The sequence below is a fragment of the Corvus kubaryi genome, unplaced genomic scaffold (assembly GCF_017639235.1).
Source record: "Corvus kubaryi isolate FWS band 111438036 unplaced genomic scaffold, C.kubaryi_AGA036_p1.0 136, whole genome shotgun sequence".
Taxonomy (NCBI): Eukaryota; Metazoa; Chordata; class Aves; order Passeriformes; family Corvidae; genus Corvus; species Corvus kubaryi.
The window spans coordinates 5,435,893-5,454,766 of record NW_024580670.1 but is presented as its reverse complement, the minus strand read 5'-3'; the positions used below and the strand labels follow the sequence as shown (position 1 = coordinate 5,454,766).

General features: G+C 38.9%; 1 protein-coding gene across 3 annotated transcripts in view; it reads right to left on the bottom strand.

Annotated features, from left to right (window-relative positions):
• SUCLG2 (succinate-CoA ligase GDP-forming subunit beta) overlaps positions 1–18,874 on the bottom strand; it is a 113,457-nt gene that overhangs the window by 33,454 nt on the left and 61,129 nt on the right. For all 3 annotated transcript variants that reach the window (XM_042014442.1, XM_042014424.1, XM_042014433.1), the window contains 2 exons: positions 16,316–16,477; positions 14,755–14,897 (listed from right to left, as the gene is read on the bottom strand). In XM_042014442.1, coding sequence (XP_041870376.1) covers positions 14,755–14,897; positions 16,316–16,477 — 305 coding nt within the window. The remainder of the gene's footprint in view (positions 1–14,754; positions 14,898–16,315; positions 16,478–18,874) is intronic.

Genomic DNA, 18,874 nt, shown 5'->3' with positions numbered 1-18,874 from the left:
CAGTTTTTCTCGAAAGCTGACATAGGTCCTCCTGTCTTCCTAGAATGATTTTCCAAGAAGTGCTGCTACAGAGCTGTTGTGACCATAGGAACCCTGTTGTGTTAGAATTAATCATAGAATGGGCTGGAAGGAACTTTAAAACTCATCTCATTCCACCCCCTGCTACGGGCAGGGACACCTTCCACTATCCCAGGTTGCTCCAAGCCCCGTCCAGCCTGGCCATGGACACTTGGCTTCGGTGTGCACACAGTGAACACTGCTTCAGGCTCTGTACATGTGCATAACTGCATAGGTGCATTACCTAGGAAAAAAATCAGTTCAATTCACTCTGCACAGAAGAGAACTAAACAGGTATTAAGGATCCAGTATGATTTTAGCAGATTAATGCAAACCAGCACTAACACTCCAGTAGCAGGAGATTTATAAATAATAGAAATAGCTCACTGAGGAGAGAATCGGACTTTGACTGCTCATGGAAATAAAGCTCTTTCTCTCCCTATGGCAGTTTTGAAATTTCATCTCCAACTCTGAAAATAGAAATTTCAGAATTATTCTCAGCTAAATCCATAGAAGCACTGACCTTCCGTATCTGTAGTGTTCAAAGAAAAAGACACTTGCGCTTCTGATTGACAGATCCATTGAAAACACAGTCTCAGCAGCTCCAGCAGGAGTGTTGAGAAATGCAACCTGAGCATCTACAACTCATTCATTCTAACTTACTGAAGCAGTTTTTCCTCGTCAGGAGAACTGCACAATTCAAGATTCGGCCCTACAGATAACAGCAACCAGGAAACCACTCTCATGTATGAAGAGATCTTAAGCATTGGAGTGACAAAATAAAGCACATCTTCCTATAAAATTCCAAATCAATAGGAAAGTACCTGCTTTCAATTAAAATCTTGAATTATCTTTTGTATTTACTACTTGGAGGATTCATAAGCAATTTAGGTAAAATATTAATACTGAAAAAGCCTCTTACACCTTAAAATAAACTCCAAGCTGCAAATTAGGCAAACCTCAACTCAGTGACTATGCAAGTGTGGTTGCAAAAGATAAACCTACTTTGTTCATTCAGGAGAAGAGCTTTCTGCCATACAAACTCTTCCTGGGAGAGACCTTACTTGGATCCTTCCAGCTTGAGATTCCACAACTGATTCCTAGAAGCCTTGATGTGCCAGCCCCCATGCAGACCATGCAGCACTAACACGAGTGAAAACCAAAGCACACAAATGTCACAGCCCTAGTCCTGTGCTCCTCAGAGCAGTCTCCAAACTAACCCAAATCAGGAAAATACATCCTAGTTTCCTTAAGAGCTAGGGATTAAGAAAGGAACTTGTGATAATACCTGCATCCATTTATTTTAAGTGAAAAGTACTCAAAAATACTTAGAGAATTGCCTTTAAACCTTTCCAGAACTGGAAAATATTGTTACAGCTTTAAGTGCTTTTGCCTCAAACCCTTTCACACCCTCTGGTATCTAAAATGTTAGATAATGCCTCAGTGGGTTACCAAGTTAAACCCCCTCGTTCAGGGCTGAAAAGCTCTTGAATACATGAGCAAGATCAAAGCAGGTAAGCTCAATAAACTGTGTAGTCCCTGTTTAGGGAGTTGAGGAGCATTGCTTCCACAGCATGTTGGAAGTAATTTTAGCTGGTGACATGCTATGTTTTGTCTTAGTGAACATTTAACCTCTAGATCTGGACAGCACACATTTGGCACTGGCACATTTCTTTAGGGAACACCAGAGTGGTTACTTCAAGTGACAGTTTTCTAATTATTCTGTCAAGCATCAATCTGTGACGTTCCCAGTTCCTCAGCACCCTGATTGACAGGGCAATCAGCACTTTACTTAAAGCCTCTAGAGCTGTTCTGGCCTGACAAATGCTTTAAAAAAAACCCCAACCCAACCAACCCCTCCTCCCCAGTGGGAAACTGGAGTGGAATATTTGACTTCCAAAACAAATCCCCACTTTCTGCAAATACAATTCCCCAAAGTAACCAAAAAATTGCATTAGCATATAAAATGCACCTCTAGAGAAGGAAGAGCTGACCAAAGCAGTATTTACTTTTATATTACAATAATTCATTTGCAGCATTTTATTTTGGAGCAAATCAGCTGATGAAAGTACATCAAAAACAAAGAAGGAACTGAGACAGCACAAACATTTTCACTGAAGTTTTCCTTGCCTTCTCTTAAGAGAGGGAAAAGAGCCCCACCTTTGAAGCACTTTTAGCTTGATTCCAAGTTCCCCTGATTTCTGATAAACATCATCTTCCTCTGCTGAGGGTGGTATTGTGACTCTGGGGCCTTACAGCACCTCTGACTGCAAAAAGTGAGAAAATGAGGGACTTGGTGAGTGATAAACAATTATCCCTGTACCAAGTTCAGGGAAGAGTAAAAACTATTTAGTAGTCATGACCACGATTTCCTAAATAACATGAAAGTACTTCATGCTCTTTATCCACCGTGTAATTAAATTCAACACCAGGGCTGAGATTTTGACCAAGAAGTTGGCACTAGAATTACACAGGGTTTGATTTACATGCCAAGATGCTGCACCTGAGAATTCAATAGTGGAGTTGCTCTTCTTGGCTTGCTGGGACAATCTTGTGTTGGTATTGTTCAACTTCATGGAAAGGGAAGCTCTGTCACTGTACAGAACTGCAGCACCAATACCAGCAGGATACTAATCATAGTTTCTACTGAAAACAAACTTGTGCCAGATTTTCTCCTTTGGTTTGGAATGGTAAATTATGAATAATGGAAGTTTGGTGGCCAGCTTTTTATGATGAGCACTCTGGAGTGCTGTGTGGTAAAACACACTGAACTCAGCAAGACTCAAAAATAAATGAAATACCAAATCAGGTGTCAAACAAAGGGTGGAAAAGTACAGCAGATTTTACCCCTAATGAGAGTGAGCTGCAGAAAATCTCTCTCTAGATGTAATTTTTCTTTTTTTTGAGGACATTAAATATGAAAACATATTCACACAAAAAAATCCTTTTTTTTTCTTGGATTTGAGTCAAAACTCCCAATAGTTCTTGACAGAAGGGAACGACAGAGCTGTCCATTGATATTACAAGTGGCAGAAGGAAGTTCTTTGATGGAAAGCCTCACACTGCAGTAGTCAGTAAGGTGGAAGCTGTTCCACTGGTCAGGGGCAAGGCTGAACCCATCTGCTTTTCTTATGGAAGTTCAACAGATGTTCAGCATTATTAAGAATGTTGCTGATATGTAGACACCATCTTTGCTCTAATTGTTTTTATCTCTTCAGTTCAATTACTTCCACAATTTGTATGACTAAGTGAAAACAAAAATGTATTTGAGACTCTCTCAAAGTAATACACACAAAAATCCCAGCACAATTGTGCAGAGCCCCACAGAAGTTTTGATTCAAGGCAAATCCTTCACAATTCAGAGAGCACATACTCAATCAATGGTTGAAGAGGAAAACCTCCAGGGAGCAGCAGGAACTAAACAATTCTGATAAGGTTTCTGTGACTTTTCAGCAAATAGTAATTTGCTCCTTTATATTTCTTCAGTGAGAAGTCAAGCATTGCAGTCCCAAACCTTTAAATCAAATGATTTGCTGGGCATCAGGCATTCAACTTTCACCACCTACTATCAAATATTGACTCTGCACATTCATTCATTTCTACCCAATAATTGATTCTTCTTTTTTTGCCTCTTACAGGCCCCCAACAGTATTCTAGGAGGTTGACTTAATCAAGATTTAGTTAAGAAAAAAGAAATCCTCAGCATTTTCAAGTTTTAATCTTATCTAGATTAAAACTTGCACCCCATAAGCATGTATATAATCTATTTTCTTAATGAGATGTTTTTACTCTTTTCCCATGTTATCACTATTAATTCCAAATTTACCATTCACAAGTGCCATCCATAGCTTATACAAAGGTTTCTGCTTTAATCACAGGGCTGGCATCACTGTGTCACAGGACAGAGCTTTATGCACACTTTTGCTGAACAACCTTCTCAGCAGGGCCCTGTCTGAAGGTGCAGACTTAATTCCCTTTTCTGGTAAAGTGAATACTGACTTCCATGGTAAGCTCACCTGTCAGCCACCCAGAAATCCAATTTTATGGCACTGATAGCAGGATTGCTGTGTTTCCCGCACTGAGGCACTGCAGAGTTCTTGGGGGGAGGATGGCAGAGGATGGTGGGAGCCACAACAGCTCCAGCTCCTCTGCCCTGAGCAGTATTTTTGCAGCAAGAGGCTCCTTCTCCCCCACATTCCCAGGGAATGAACATCTGGTGCTCTGCAGCTCTTTGGTTACTCAGGCTTACCCTTAAATAATTAGAAATGGTTTCTAAAGTACAGCAACAGCCAGCACTGCATACAAAACAGGCTGTGGAAATGTGCACACAAGTTCTGTCAGAGCAGCAGTCAGGTATAGACCTGCAGATTTACTCACAGATACACCTTCACTGTAGCAAACTGCATGTAAAAATTAAAAAGAAAGTTATCTTTTTCCTCTACTTATTTGATGAGTAAAATACGTATGCAAATGAAAAAGAATAAGACAGCCATAGCAGAAGATTCAAGGTGAAAATGGTTTTGTAAAAGCAGTCAAATATCTTTTAAATTCATTTGGAATAGCTGCAGTAGTACAATACCTGCTCCATCCTGGCCAAACAGAACATTTACAGAACAGAAATTATATGACTATTTGCAACAAGTAAGGCTACTACCTTATTCTTAATCAACTCCTCTAATTGCTTTAAAAAAAAAATTAAAATGTTTGGTATTTTTCTGCTGAAAACACCTGAATAATTCTGGAAATTTCAGCAAAATCTATTTGGCCAGACATTATCCACCTGTCTTTCCATATACAGGCACTAATTGCCTTTTAGTTGGAATTTTCCAAGTAATTTGGCTCAAAATGGTTTAATCTTTTCCCATAAAAAATATTATGAAAAACTAAGTTTTTAGCTCTTTTCCTTGAGTCAGTTCTCTTCCCCTGAAAAGTGTGGTTGTCCACCAACCCCAAGGAAAATCGACTGATTCCATTAAAAGGATCTCAGATTTCCAAATTAAATCCTTCAGGTAAAGTGACAGTTTCTGTTAACATTTAGGTTCTACCATTGCAACAACAAAAAAAAATAGCTTTGCATTTCCATTCTGCTTTACAGTAGAAATATAGGAAAATGCTTGGGAATTGGGACCCTGCTTTCCCTTGACAAGCAGAAGCTGTATAGGATCCCAGCCATGTAACCTGCGCCAAAAGGCAGCAGGAGCCCAGCCTGTACCTTCAAGCCCCATGGCTACCTGCTGCCTTCTCCCACATGCAGTCCCTTCCTTGGGCATCCACAACCACAGGTAACTCCCCTGCAATTCAATGGGTTTTCTGTCCACGTTTTAGAAAGGAATCCATACTGTCGTTTTAATAATGGAGAGGGAATGCATTCCTTAAATACAGATATTTAAGATTACCTTCCCCTCCAGTGCTTTTTAAAGGTACCCACATAGCAAGCAAGAGTTCAATTCTGTTGAACAAAGGGGACAGAGAAGAAATATCCTTTTGAGTTGTCACAAAAGGAGTGGAAAAATAGGGCAGCAAAAATGTCCTGCTTTCTGTTCACCAGAGTTAAGCCAGAATCTGCTATGGTGTTTGGGACAGAAAAACAAACACATGTAGGTGTTTAATATAGAGAGAAAAGTTCACAAAACAAATGAACAAAACATCCATGGGAAAACTATTTCTCTCCCCAAAGGTATTAGGTAGAACCTTAATGAACATTGGAAAAGTTGATTAAGGGCAATACATTCAATTCAAGCCAAAGTCACTGAAAGATCAAGTGACTGACATGTGCTCACTGCACCTGACACAAACAGCACATTATGAGCTTTTCCTCCAGGTTTGGTGTGTGATCATAACCCTGTGATAACCACAAAATCCAATATACTCACAGAGACAGTCCCCAGGCTTTGCCCAGCTCTGACTGAAGTGGTTCTTCCTGCAGACCTCATCCTTTACACCCTCACGCTACTTTACACAGACTCTACACTCCACTATTCCCTACTCACAGTTGTTAACACAACTATTGGAGCCACTCAAATCCACTGAACCCCTGAGCAACTGAAGGGACTGTGGGAAGATGCCCACAGAATCTGTTGGGAATATTCCTGCACACACCCCAGGCTACAAACGTGAAAGAATTGGCCACTGGGAGATGGAAATGAAATAACTTCTGTTTTCTGCACATTGCTATCAAAAGTAGGAGCACTAAAAGAAATAAACTGTTCACTTTTCACACCACTCTAAAGAAAACACCTGACTTTAGAGACTGCTGAGCATTCCAGTACAAAAAATATAACACTTTTGAGGAGCAGGACTATGTTTACCTTCCTGTAAGAGGATAGTTTTTTCTAAGATGAAACTAAACCTCTAGGAAAAAGACTAAGAGCTACTCATTTGTGGTAGATATGGACTTAATTTGCCAACTACTTAAGCACATGACAAGCTTCAAAAGTGAAGAGACTCATTTATTTCAGCTTTATCCATCCACTCAGAATAATAGATAATAAAATATTAAAACTTGAAACAGGTTTGAATTCTTGTTGAATTTAAGCATGAATAAGAAGTTGTAAAATAATTCAGCCCTACCTGAAGCAAAACAGAGATTCAAGAGAAATAGCTTTTTTCCTCTCTCAATAAGCTGTATTTCAAACAATTTTTGTCTTTTCCAAAACTCCATCACCCTATGATACCCTTTTTTAAAAAAAAAAAATTATAGATGTATCTTTACTCTAAAAATCTTAGCCATATCAGGCCCTTCTGTCATTAAAAGATAATTTTATGATGGGAAAACGCTTGTTAATTTTGGCATGGTTTACCATTTTTTCTCCAAATTGAGTTTTATCAATAAGAAAAATATGAAGTCCTATCTACCTGTGCTCCATCCATCCACGGTGCTTCTGAAATGATAAGTAAAACCAGTTGTTATTTATTCCACTGTCACAAGAGTGTGCCTAACCTAGCGCAAATGGCTGAAAGCACCTACTCGAGATACACACTGCATCGTCTGGGCCAGTTCATCAGGAACAGATGGAGGCAAGGTGATTAAATTTCTTCATTTTGATTGAAAGAACAAACACTTTCCTAGACAGCCATAACGCCCACTTAAAAATAAAGAGAATTAAAATGCGATTTTCTCTACAGGAGAGTTTAAGTAAGGACACCTACAACTTTTCTTTCAATATACTAGTTCCTACCTGTATTATCAGATTATTTGTCTTTCATTCTCCTGTATGTCTGCTAGATAGATGATCTAAAAGTAGATTCATAATAAATTACTCATCTCACCAAGATGAATTACCAAATTGAGTTTCCTAAAATATCTTCTCTTTTTATCCTCACTAATTGTGAAATGAGTCACATAAATTTTCAAAATTTAATCAATTTGGAAACCCCAGTAAAGGATTAAACACTTTTCTGCTGTATTTTACATGACATTTCTTTTTACTGGGCAATCCCAAGACATGCAGATATAACTGCACATTCTATTGCACACTCTGGACACGACATCAGGCCTTTGGCAGTCAGAGATGCTGGGAAGGTGTTCAGGATGGAGATTTACTGCCTGGATCCATTACATTCCATCTGAGGCCCTGGTTTGGAGCGAGATGGTGACACCAGGCTATGACATTACAAGAGACAGGTACTGTCCCATAACCCTTCCTGGGTACTTCTCAAACACTTCCCACCACAGGCTGAGCCATCCCAGCTCATCAGTGGAGACCTCAGAAAAGTCCACATTCTCCAATCCCAAGCACCAACAACCAAAGCCAATAACAAAATCCTGTCTCACTTTGATCACTGATCAAGCACACCTTCAAACAAGCAGGAAAACACAACAAGCCTTGACCAGAGAGCAGCTGTCTGAGGAGGGTGATGCCTTTTGTGTTCCAAGGAAATGGAAATGCCTGCTCGTCTCTCCTTGTTTCAGAAGGGACAACACTACAGAGAGGATAATTAGCACACAAACATTTCCAATTCCATCCAAACCTAACAGCTCAGTTTGTGTTGTGGTTCTTCCATAAATTTGCCAGCATTTACCATCTATGAAAATATTTGTGTATTTTCTCTATTCTGCCACAAAGGAAGCAATTACAAAATCATCGCAAGTTTTCCTCTTGCTTAGGAATTTTATTTTCATATCCAGTTTTTAAGATTCATTATAGCCTACTATAAAATGCCAAAAGGCATTCAACTTGTCAGTGCCCATAAATAATGGCAGAATCATGTTAAAGTATATTTACGTATCAATTACTTAGGACTCAACACTACACATGCTCTTGAAAAATATTTTACTTTTGGTTATAAATCAAGACAACTCAATTATGCATTTTAAATGCACAATTGTCCTCCCATTTTCATAAATATTGTCAATATGCTATCAGTCTCTAAAAGTGCCTCAGCGAAATGAAAGAATGATTTTTTACTATTTTAAGTCATTATTCGTTTTAAAAGACGAATAGTCATTTCATATTAATTCTGCAAAACTGCAAAGGCACATCAGAAAAAAATCCTTGTTAAAGTTCTATCAGTCTGCATTTTCTTACCAATGCAGAACTAATACAAATGTGGGGAAACTCTTAAGTTACTCCTATAAACTCAGAACCTGCAGTATCTTTAAAAGAACAATGAGCTGCTCCATTGGCTAAAGCAAAGTATTTGTACAAATTTCTGAGACAAAAAACCCAATATGCCTTTGTGAACTTTTCCCAGCTTTGCAAGATGTTTCTGCACTCTAATAGGTATTTTCTACCTCCACAAACTGTCCATTTATGAGAATAATCTTAAACATCCAAAGTCAAGACATTACTGCCCTTACAAAATTACTAATCACAGCTTTATGTTTAGAGCTGTTCTCTGAAACACAGAAAGGAATGTCCAGAGCATTCACTGGCTCCAAGGCAGGATCAACTCTCCCTGAAACATCCTGGATAATTGCTTGTTTAGCTAGTCTTTAAAACTTGTGGTGCTGGATAGCCTATAAATTCCTAAAATAAACTGCTGTAGGACTCAAGTACCATTTTTGGCTGGACAATTTTCAGAACAGCTACCCTATGCAGCCACATTTCTTTGCTGCTCTTAACCCTTACTGCTTCCTGCCTGCCTGAGGCAGACACTGACCTGCAACACCAGGCAGATTGCCCAGGTTAACTGAAGGCTCCTTCACCTTTCTGTGTCGGATTCCTCTTTCAACACTTGAATCATCTATATATTTGAAATCAGAGAAAATGTTGGTCTCTACCTACCTGTTTGCTTCCCCCCAAGACAGAAAGGCCCCTCTATGTGCTATTAGGAGTTAATACTAAGATGATGTAGCAAGATCCAGCTTCCAAAAACTATGTGGAATTTGTCAATGATTGATTAGACAACATCTTACAGAAATGTCAAAATTGCTATCAAAAAACAACAGGTTTATAGATTTTGATTTTGTTTTTAAAAATTTAATATTGCACTTCTACAAAACCAGTGCTGAGTACTAAAACTGCCAGGAGGACAGGGCTGTGCAATAAGCAGTGATAACTGATATTTTTCATAGCACTTAACTTCTTTACCAAACTATATAATTTTTGATCAATGTTTGTAGATGGTAGATGAGTATTATAACCCACAGTTAACACAAAGGGGTAAAAATAGCAGTCAGAGCCCTCACTTCCAAAAGTGTCCACTAAATTCAAGTGTCACTGTGTTGAGATACCCAGCTGGAGCTGTGAAGGGCCATGCAGAGCGTGAACACTGCACCAGCAGTTAACATTTGTGGAACAGTGCAGTACAGCACACAGATACTGTGCACTAGAGTAGCTCTTCAGCTACAGTGTTTAAGGGACTCAAACCAGCACAGGATGCTTCACCCGCTTGTGTGAATCAGAGAAGCACACAAAGGATGAAGAACTTTCCTGCTGTGTAAAGAAGAGCTGGGTAATGAAGTCTGTAAAGGGTGTGTGACGTGAATGAGAAGCCAAAAAGATTCCTAATGAGTCTGCAAGAACAGGACTCCTCTGCATTATCTGAAATGACATGAAATCTGACAACTCAAACAAATTCAGTGCTAACACTCTATTTTATGTTCACAACTGAATCTTATTTACATTTCCCTTTTTTCTCCAACATTACATGCACACTGATATAGGCTGCATGTGTGATAGGGAAGGTTATCTGTTCCTTCTGTCTTAGCAGTTTCCATTATTGTAACACTGAGAAATCCACTGTTGACAACTAAATGCAGACAAACTGTCCACAGCCAGCCTATGCTCTGGGCTGATGAAATTCACTATCACAGAAATCTAGCATTTGGAATTCTTATATTTTTTTCCCCCTAACACTGGGAGCAGGTCATTGTTTAAAGTTGCAGAGTAAGAGCAAACAGTCCAGACACACACAAATATAGTTACTACACTCCAAACTGCCTGAATGTTTGGAGATGTTTTGAATGGTCTGAACTGAACTAGCTCACTCAATTCCTAATTAATTCACCGAAATAAAGACCAAATATATTATACATGGCAACTTTATTTTTATTTCTGAAATCTAAGAAAAGAATATCCCAAATCTTTCCTCTTATTATAATGTTATCCCTTCTGTTGCCACAGAACAGACTGCAAATGTTAAGAAAGCTAATACTAAAAATCCCTGAAGGCAAAGGATAAACCAGCGATAAAAATGTCTTGTATAATAAGGATGTATAAACTGTATTACTTTCACACCAAACACAATTGGAAAAGAAGGGAATTGCAAAGTTATGGTTTAATGGTATCCTCTTTCAGAATTCTGGTCTGAAACGTCTCTCAGATGCCTAGAAAACAAAAGCCCCAAAACCTCTGCTTGACACACAACAGTGAGACACATCAGTGCCAATTATGTGGTGGGCACAGAGATATATCTGAACATAAACAGGCAAAGCAAAGTGACAGGAATAAGATTGTCTAGTCCATATAATTAAGACAATAATCTGAATTTGGACCAGATAATTGCTAAAGAAAAAAAATAAAGTCTTGTGTGTGTTTGATATTAATTATTCCCTGGATATGAGCTAAAAGATGTCAATAGGGAATATTTTTTCCAGAGAAACGTTTGTCGTTCTGTCAATAGTATTTTGCCTAAATAATAAGCTAACAGTTGTTAACATCAATTAATTTGGTGACTCTTTAGTCATATCATCAATGACAGGCTTCAAAAAAGGTTTTCAAAGGAACTTTAGTGGAAAAAGGAGAAAAAGAACAACAAACCATGTTGGCCTTCAACTGCCTGTGCTTCAGTGATACTTTCTAATAGGAGTCCACTGCCAAGATCAGGGCTAGAGTCTGATGATGGTAAAACCAACCTGCTTGCAGCTTAGTTGGCTTTTTTCTGAGTTTGTGAGGCCAGGTTCTGGTAGCAGGGGAATGAGAGGTGGCTTCTGTGAGGAGCTGCCAGGAGCTCCCCCATGTCCGATGGAGCCAATGCCATCAGCTCTGAAACAGAGCCTGAGCCCATCAGGGACAGCAGCAACACCTCTGGGATAACAGAGTTGTTAAGGGCACAAAAAACTGCAAAACAGCATCTGGAGAGAGGAGTGAGAATAGGAGAGGAACAGCCCTGCAGACACCAGGGTCAGTGAAGGAGGAGGGGCAGGAACTGCCCCAGATGCCAGAGCCAAGATTCCCCTGCAGTCCATGGAGATCCATGAGGGATAAGCAGATATTTTTTCAGCTTTAGCCTTTCCAAAAAACCTTGATGAATCCTACAGTCATCATATGGTAACCAGGTCTTCAGCATGAACAAAAACAAGCACCTGTGGAGCTTGGTAAGGATGTGGGAGTACTCAGGGATGAGGACTTTGTGGAGATGCCTGAAGCAGGAATTCACACATGCAGGGGAGAGGCAGGCACCACCCAGAACCTCAGAAATACTTTAGGAAACAACCACTTTACTTCACTGTGGGACAAAGGGGGATAAATGAAGCTCCTGCAGTGTCTCCCAGCAGCTTGAACTCCTAGAACCGAGCCGTCTTTCCTGGTAGTATCTAGAAAGAGGGAAGACTGTACATTTCCTGACTGAGCAGATACACAGCACAAACTTATAGAAACAGGACAGGCAGGGAGAAGAAAAAGAAAGGAAGAAAAAAAGCAATTGGAATTTAGACAGTGAATAGAAAGCAATTCAGAACCATTGCAATGACCTGTCTAACCTAGGAAGTATTGGATATGGCAGACAGCAAACAAGACGAGCAGAGTATAAAAAGGGTCACTAGCTCCAGGGACAGCATTTCCATCCAAAACCCAGTGGGTAACCTTTTGCAACAAAAACCCTCACACATTTTTTTTTTTCCCAAGAATTATAGACACTGACAACTGACAGATTAAACCAGCAGCAAACCAGCCCAGATCTTCACTTTTCCCGAAAACAACATCCCCAGCTTCACTAAATCAAACCATGGCATACATTGATTTGTTTATTTTGTTTGTTGGGGGAGGGGGGTGTTGTGTGGTTTTTTGGTTTGTTTAGTTTCCTTTGTTTCTTGGGTTTGTGGTTTTTTTTTTTGCTTTAATACAAATAGACATTTTAAAGACAACTAAAGAGAGAGAAAGAGATCTGTTTCAAAGTGCAGTTGAACATCTCCTTCTGGAAGATTTCTTCTCCTGCAATGTCCTTAACTCTGCCAGCACAACTAGAAGATAGTGCTTCTCCACATTACAGCCCGGAAGGCATTTTTTTTTTTGTTTACTTCTTAGTCTCTAGATATTTAGACATTTGCAAGCATTAATTGAATCTCAAGTTCCCAAGAACAAACTTTTATCTTCTCGAAAAAGGTGGGAATCAAGTTAAAGGCCACAGGGCAATGACTGACCAGATACAACCTGTAAATGCTGCATTAGCCACAAAGACTCTTGGGACTGAAGCCCCTCCATTAGTTAAGAAAAGAGAGGATTCATTCAATTATCCCACTGTATATTAGTGAGCTAATGGACATGGGGTATCAGGAGAGGAAATAACAGACGTTTGCTATATTTTCTGAAAAGAATGAAATAAAATATGAAATTTTTTGCCTTCTGCATCTTCAGCCAGTCAGTGCCAGGAATGGCACAGCTACAGCATAAATGCCTAATCCAGGCCCTTTCCATGCTCCCTTTTGCTTTCTCTCAGTAGCAGAGCTTCACTAGCCCTGGTAGTATGCAGCTGGAATTAAGCACTAACATAAAAGCAGAATGTATAATAGAAGGATACATTTACAAGTCAAATATTGGGCACACAGATGTTCTGTAGCTGAGAGCTACTAGAATGCCTCTTTGTTTTAAAATTGTTTAAACTCAGTAAGCTTCATCACTAAAATTAATACCTGCTGTTTGTGCTTCAGCAGACAGTAGAAACTACTTGGCACAGTGATAATCACCAGCTAAGTTGTGTATCTGAGACTTTACTGCACCTGCTTCTCTACCACTAACACAAGTTTCAGAACTAAATTACATCTCAGGCAAACCCAGATCATCACAAGAAGCACGCACTGCAGAGCAACTCAAACAACCAAAACAACAGACACTTGAGACGTCAAGGTACCAGGTGCTTAAAAAATATGCAGGGAGAGTTACAGCTGCAAAGAACTCACAGTATGAAGCTGTACTGTGTTTATTTTGTACTGTAAATTTTCTCCCTAATTTTGCCTTGAAATTTTGCTGCAAACAATATCCACCTCTATTTGAAAAGTCCCAACATTTTGTCACTTACTGCTGCACAGAGCATACAATTACAGCAGTGTAATTGTCACAGGAAGGTGGCATTTAGAAGCTAGCATCACATCACAATGAACATGAGGAAAATGACTGGAATCACAGAAAAAGTGAGATAAAGCAGATGAAGCCAGATCCACAAAAAGAGGCAATATGTTGAAATCAGCTGCAATGCTTTGGTGCAGGAGATGGGAAAGATGATCAAAGCCCTCCGACAGATTTCCATTAGTAAAAATATCAACAGCAACCAAGTCCTGGCTACACACAAAAGCGTAACTGCACGTTGGCAGGATGGGCAGCTGGCACTGCTCCAAAGCCCACGCCTGATCAATATTCTCTCAGCAGATACTCCAGTTCTGTCTGCAGAGGGGACCAATGACCTCAACACACATCTCTAGAAATAACTTCTACTCAGTACACACAGACTGATGTCTTCTCCTCTTGTTCGAAAAAGAAAAGAGCAACTGCAGCTCCATCTGCAAAAGGAAGTGTCAGAATGTTCCAGGCTGTGATTCCAGCCTGGGAGTGTTAATTAAATACAGACTATCCTGCAGTGCAGAGTCAGATATTTTAGAAACCTTGAGCTTAAAAGAGTACAAATCAGCCCTTAGAATTAGCTATTTGCTTAATTTTCCCATTTTTCTCCTCAGTCTACTGTGGCACTACACTATTAGGAATGATATTTTAAGCATCTAAATCTCACAAATTCCACTTTAGGAGCAAAGTGCTCCGAGTTCAACACTGCAATGCCCAGCATTATCACACCTGCACTTCTGTGTTGAACTGCCTTGAGAAAGTTCCCACTCACAACTCACCAGCAAACCTGAGTGCAGATCAAGAACTGAAAAGGCTGTCCAGTGGTTCATACTGAAATAATTTTCCTCCCAGATCACCCCTTTAGTAACTCACCCTCAGTGTTCTCACCGTGATCTGGGTTTTTCGGTGCACTATTCATGATCCTACTCAGCTCTATTGCTGCATGGGGAAGCTCCCAGTCCAAACCCAACATTTTTACCTTTGGATCAGCAGTCAGCAGCTTGAATGCTTGATAGACTTGTGCTTCTTTCACGCCTCCACCGAGATCCAAGAAGTTGGCTGGCTTTCCACCATTCAGGGATATTATATCACACGTTGCCATTGCAAGTCCAGCTCCATTGACTGTAATTGTAAACATCAATTGCTTGTATTTCACATAGACATGATTTGTGAAAAGGCTTAAAATGTATCAGCACAACCCCAGAACATGGCTCAAAATGTTACACAGCTATTTCTAAATAGGCCAGTAGCTATTCAAGGATATCCAATGCAACAAATAATTCAAATTCTGGTGCAAACATACCAACATTTAAGTTTCTTTAGGGCTTAGATGTGCACCTTCTTTTAAGCATGCATGAGCATGGGAATGGTAATTCTGGAAGTAAAAAAACTTCTGATTTTATTAAAAATAAAGACACATAAAAACTTCTGGGAATAGTGATGTGAAGGACAAATTGACTTTTTAAGCTCCTCTCCCATCAGTCTGATAGCAGTGGATGCTTTGTATTACTGCATCACAGATAACTCAGTTTTGGGGACAGACCTCAGATGTTCCTGAAACTGCCTTTTATTTTAGATTTGCACTAGTCTAGAAGCATTTCCATGGGTAAGAACATCTTTTAAACTGGGAAAAGTAGATGAGAATTATGCGTCCTCTTTAAGCTGCTCCTGTTGTTCCTGCTGGACAATGACTCCTATGTCACCAGGAAATCAGAGCACTAAAAAAATAGCACAATATTGGCAATTATTGTTTGGGTTTTGGGGTCTTTTGGTTGTTTTTTTTTAAATTAAGATTAAAGTCTCACTCTCACTTACTGAATCAATTGCAACACATTATCAGAATCTTCTAGATTTGTGTTTGGAGTACACATCTGAGCCAATATAAATGCTGGGCATTTTCTCATCAAGTCGAAAAAAAGCCTAATTTAGTTAGATTAATAAATGCTGTATTAGCTAAAAGAATTTGAACAAAATGAAGATTATTTAGAGCATAGCTGACTTTTCCACTTATCTCTTCTAAACAGCAGAGTAATTTCTGTTGTACAGAAACTTCAGGAAAATAAAAAGCTGCCATTTCCAAGCAGGTTCTTTAGCAGCTTTCCTTAAAGGGAAATGGAGTTTAATATTCAGTTGTAACTGGGAATGTCACATTTATACACACATACTTTTCAAGTGTCTTTTAAGTAACACACTCATTTTTTTTAATTACTGATTAGATTTTGATGACTTTTCTTGTTTTAATTTCTGGAAAGACCAATTACATCAGGTCAAAAACTCAGAAATTGAAACCCCTTAGCCTGCCTTCCCTCTGACGCCACTCCTGCCCTGCCTGTGTGCTGTGGCCATCAGCACGGTTTCCACACAATTTTAGTTTCATTCCTGCAAGAACTTGTGGAAGGACAGACAAAACAGCAGAAATACTCAGCAAAACAGACTGAAATACTGTCAAGGGTGGCCTGAATGTCAGATGTAAACAAAGTCTATAGACTGAACAAGTATAAATTTGTCTTCAAATGTCTTTTGGATGTATTTGTTCTTACCAAAGCAAGCAATGTTTCCATCCAGTCCTATATATTTTAAGTCATATTTGGCAGCTTCATTCTCTATGGGCTCATTTTCAGACTTGTCATCCATGGCAAATATTTCTTTTTGCCTAAATTCTGCGTTGTCATCAAAGTTTATCTTGGCATCGAAGCAAACAACTGGAGGAGAAAATAAAACAACATCCAGGCATTTAGAGTCTACAGTCAGTCAGGGTTTCTGAAATATTGCAGCTACTCCAGCAGTGAGGGGGAGGTTGCTTTGGGAGTGATGCTGCCTCCAACACAGGAGCAGCTGAAGTTCTAGCATTGATTCCAGCAGGAAAGGGCAGGTTTTCCATAAATCCTCTATTGAGAAAAGGCATGGCAAGATCTCCACACCACACAGGAAAATTTTCTGTGTTTGCTTCAAACAAAGTTCCTGTACAGTATGAGGGCAGTTTTTATGATTTGGACAGGTGGGCTGCAGTGGTGCCACAGGAGAGTTTACCTTCCAAATTTGGAACAGACAGAACAGGTAGCACCAACCCAAAGCCATGCGTGGTAACACGCGGTCATTCAGAGCTGAGCAACACAAAATGCTCTCCCCTTAGCCACATGTTGAATTTCTGATGTTATTAACTGAACACACATTATTTCATTAAAGAGCTCAAAAAACCTGAAGCCAACATATGTTAAAAATTACCAAAAGATTACTTTTAAATAAAGAAAATTAAGAAAGTAAATACAAATCTTCTCATCAATAACGATCTGCTGTGGTTGTAAAAACAAATTTAAAAGTAGCTAAATCTGACTACATTAAATAAAAGATAAAAAGGACTGGCTAGCAGCCACAATACTCACATTAACACACCAGTAACAGAAATGCCTGTGGAGTGTTATTTGCCTATTTTCTGACTCATTATTTCTATGGGTTTGCATAGGCAAATGCCTCATTAAAATGTTCTAAGTAAATGTAAGACTATATACTTATCATATTACTATGCAAGTAATTTTCCTTGTATTATATTCAGATTATAATTACTGACTTAAGCATAATTGATTTCTCAAGGCAAACCAATCAGATCTAAGTGCCTTTAAATGCTGTGTCCATAAAAATCTAATAGTTTTTCTATCTGCTGGGGTTTTTTATTCACATTGCCATTGGAACACATACATGGTACATGTGCACGTGTTCATGAGCACTGCACACATCTGGACATCAGTGACAATTAAGAGGACAATTTTAGTCTTTGATATAGATACACAATTAAAATAAAACACAATCTTGTTTGGTGGAGAAGTAACTCGTTTTAATATACAGTTTCTTAACTTAGGAAAAAATAGCTAAGGAGACAGCAAACAAAACATTAACACAAGTAGGAGAGTCTCAGATGTATATCTTGATTTGCATTGGGTTTTCTTGTTTTGGTTTTTTGATGTTGATGGGGGTTTTTTAATTTTTGACTTGTAACTGATAACAGATTAAATTAAAACAGTATCAAATTTCACTTCAGTGACTGCAGTTTCAGAAAATTGTTTGTGAGTGAGTATAATAAATCTCTTGGAAGAGTCCAGATCTTACCTGGTCAACCATTATGTGGGAACGTGCCAAAAGCAGAAATATCTGCAGTTCCTAATACACTTCTAATGCACTAGAGCTGCTTTAATTACTTTTTCAGCAATGAAATAAGACCATTTTTCTTCTTCAAGCTTTCAGGTGCTTAAATTGCTAAACCAACTCAAAGCTAGAGTACAACTGCAGTTTCAGAGCTCTGTTTACCCTACATACAAACATCCTCAATGTCACATTAATAGAAACTCATTTCTACAGAACACTCATCTTTAACAAAGGCTGTGCTGTACAAAGCAGCAGCAAAAACATGTATTAATATTTATTAAACCATTTTCACTATCAAAAGCACATTGTTACATGCATGATAGATTATACAAATGGATTCTTCTTTTAAACAAATATGGAAGAATGCTCCAACACTTATATTCATGAAGTACTTCTGTTGTTTTTGTTAGCGGTGTAGGATTTTTGTCATCTGCCAATTCAACAGTTTACACTGAGAGCAAACAAAACAAAAACAAACAAACAACAAAAAAAGGAAAGTTCCAGGCTTCTGACCCACTAAGATTAACAAGGCATTTGCTAGGATATTAAACAAGGAAATACATACAACCTAATGGAAATCCACACAAGTGAAAACCACAAAACACAGCAAGAAATAAATCCATCTTATCCATTACTTTGACAAGAATAATGGGCTTTATGAAGAGACTTATATTTTATCATTAGGAAGAGCTGCATTAAGCTATTCAAATGTTCTTCCATTTTTTTTGTCTTTATTCTTCCTTAAGACATTTCAGATGGAGAAACTGCTAGCAAAATGAAAGAAGCACAGGAAGACTCCTGTGCATTTCTGCGAGCAAGATGGCTTTCACAGCTTGAAACCCACTCTGTTTCTGCTCCTCAGCTTCCTGGATGCAAAACACATGGGGAAAAACCTCAGAGAAAACAGCATAAAAACTCCTACCATCCCTCAAATTAAGCCCTTCTCACTAAATATGCAC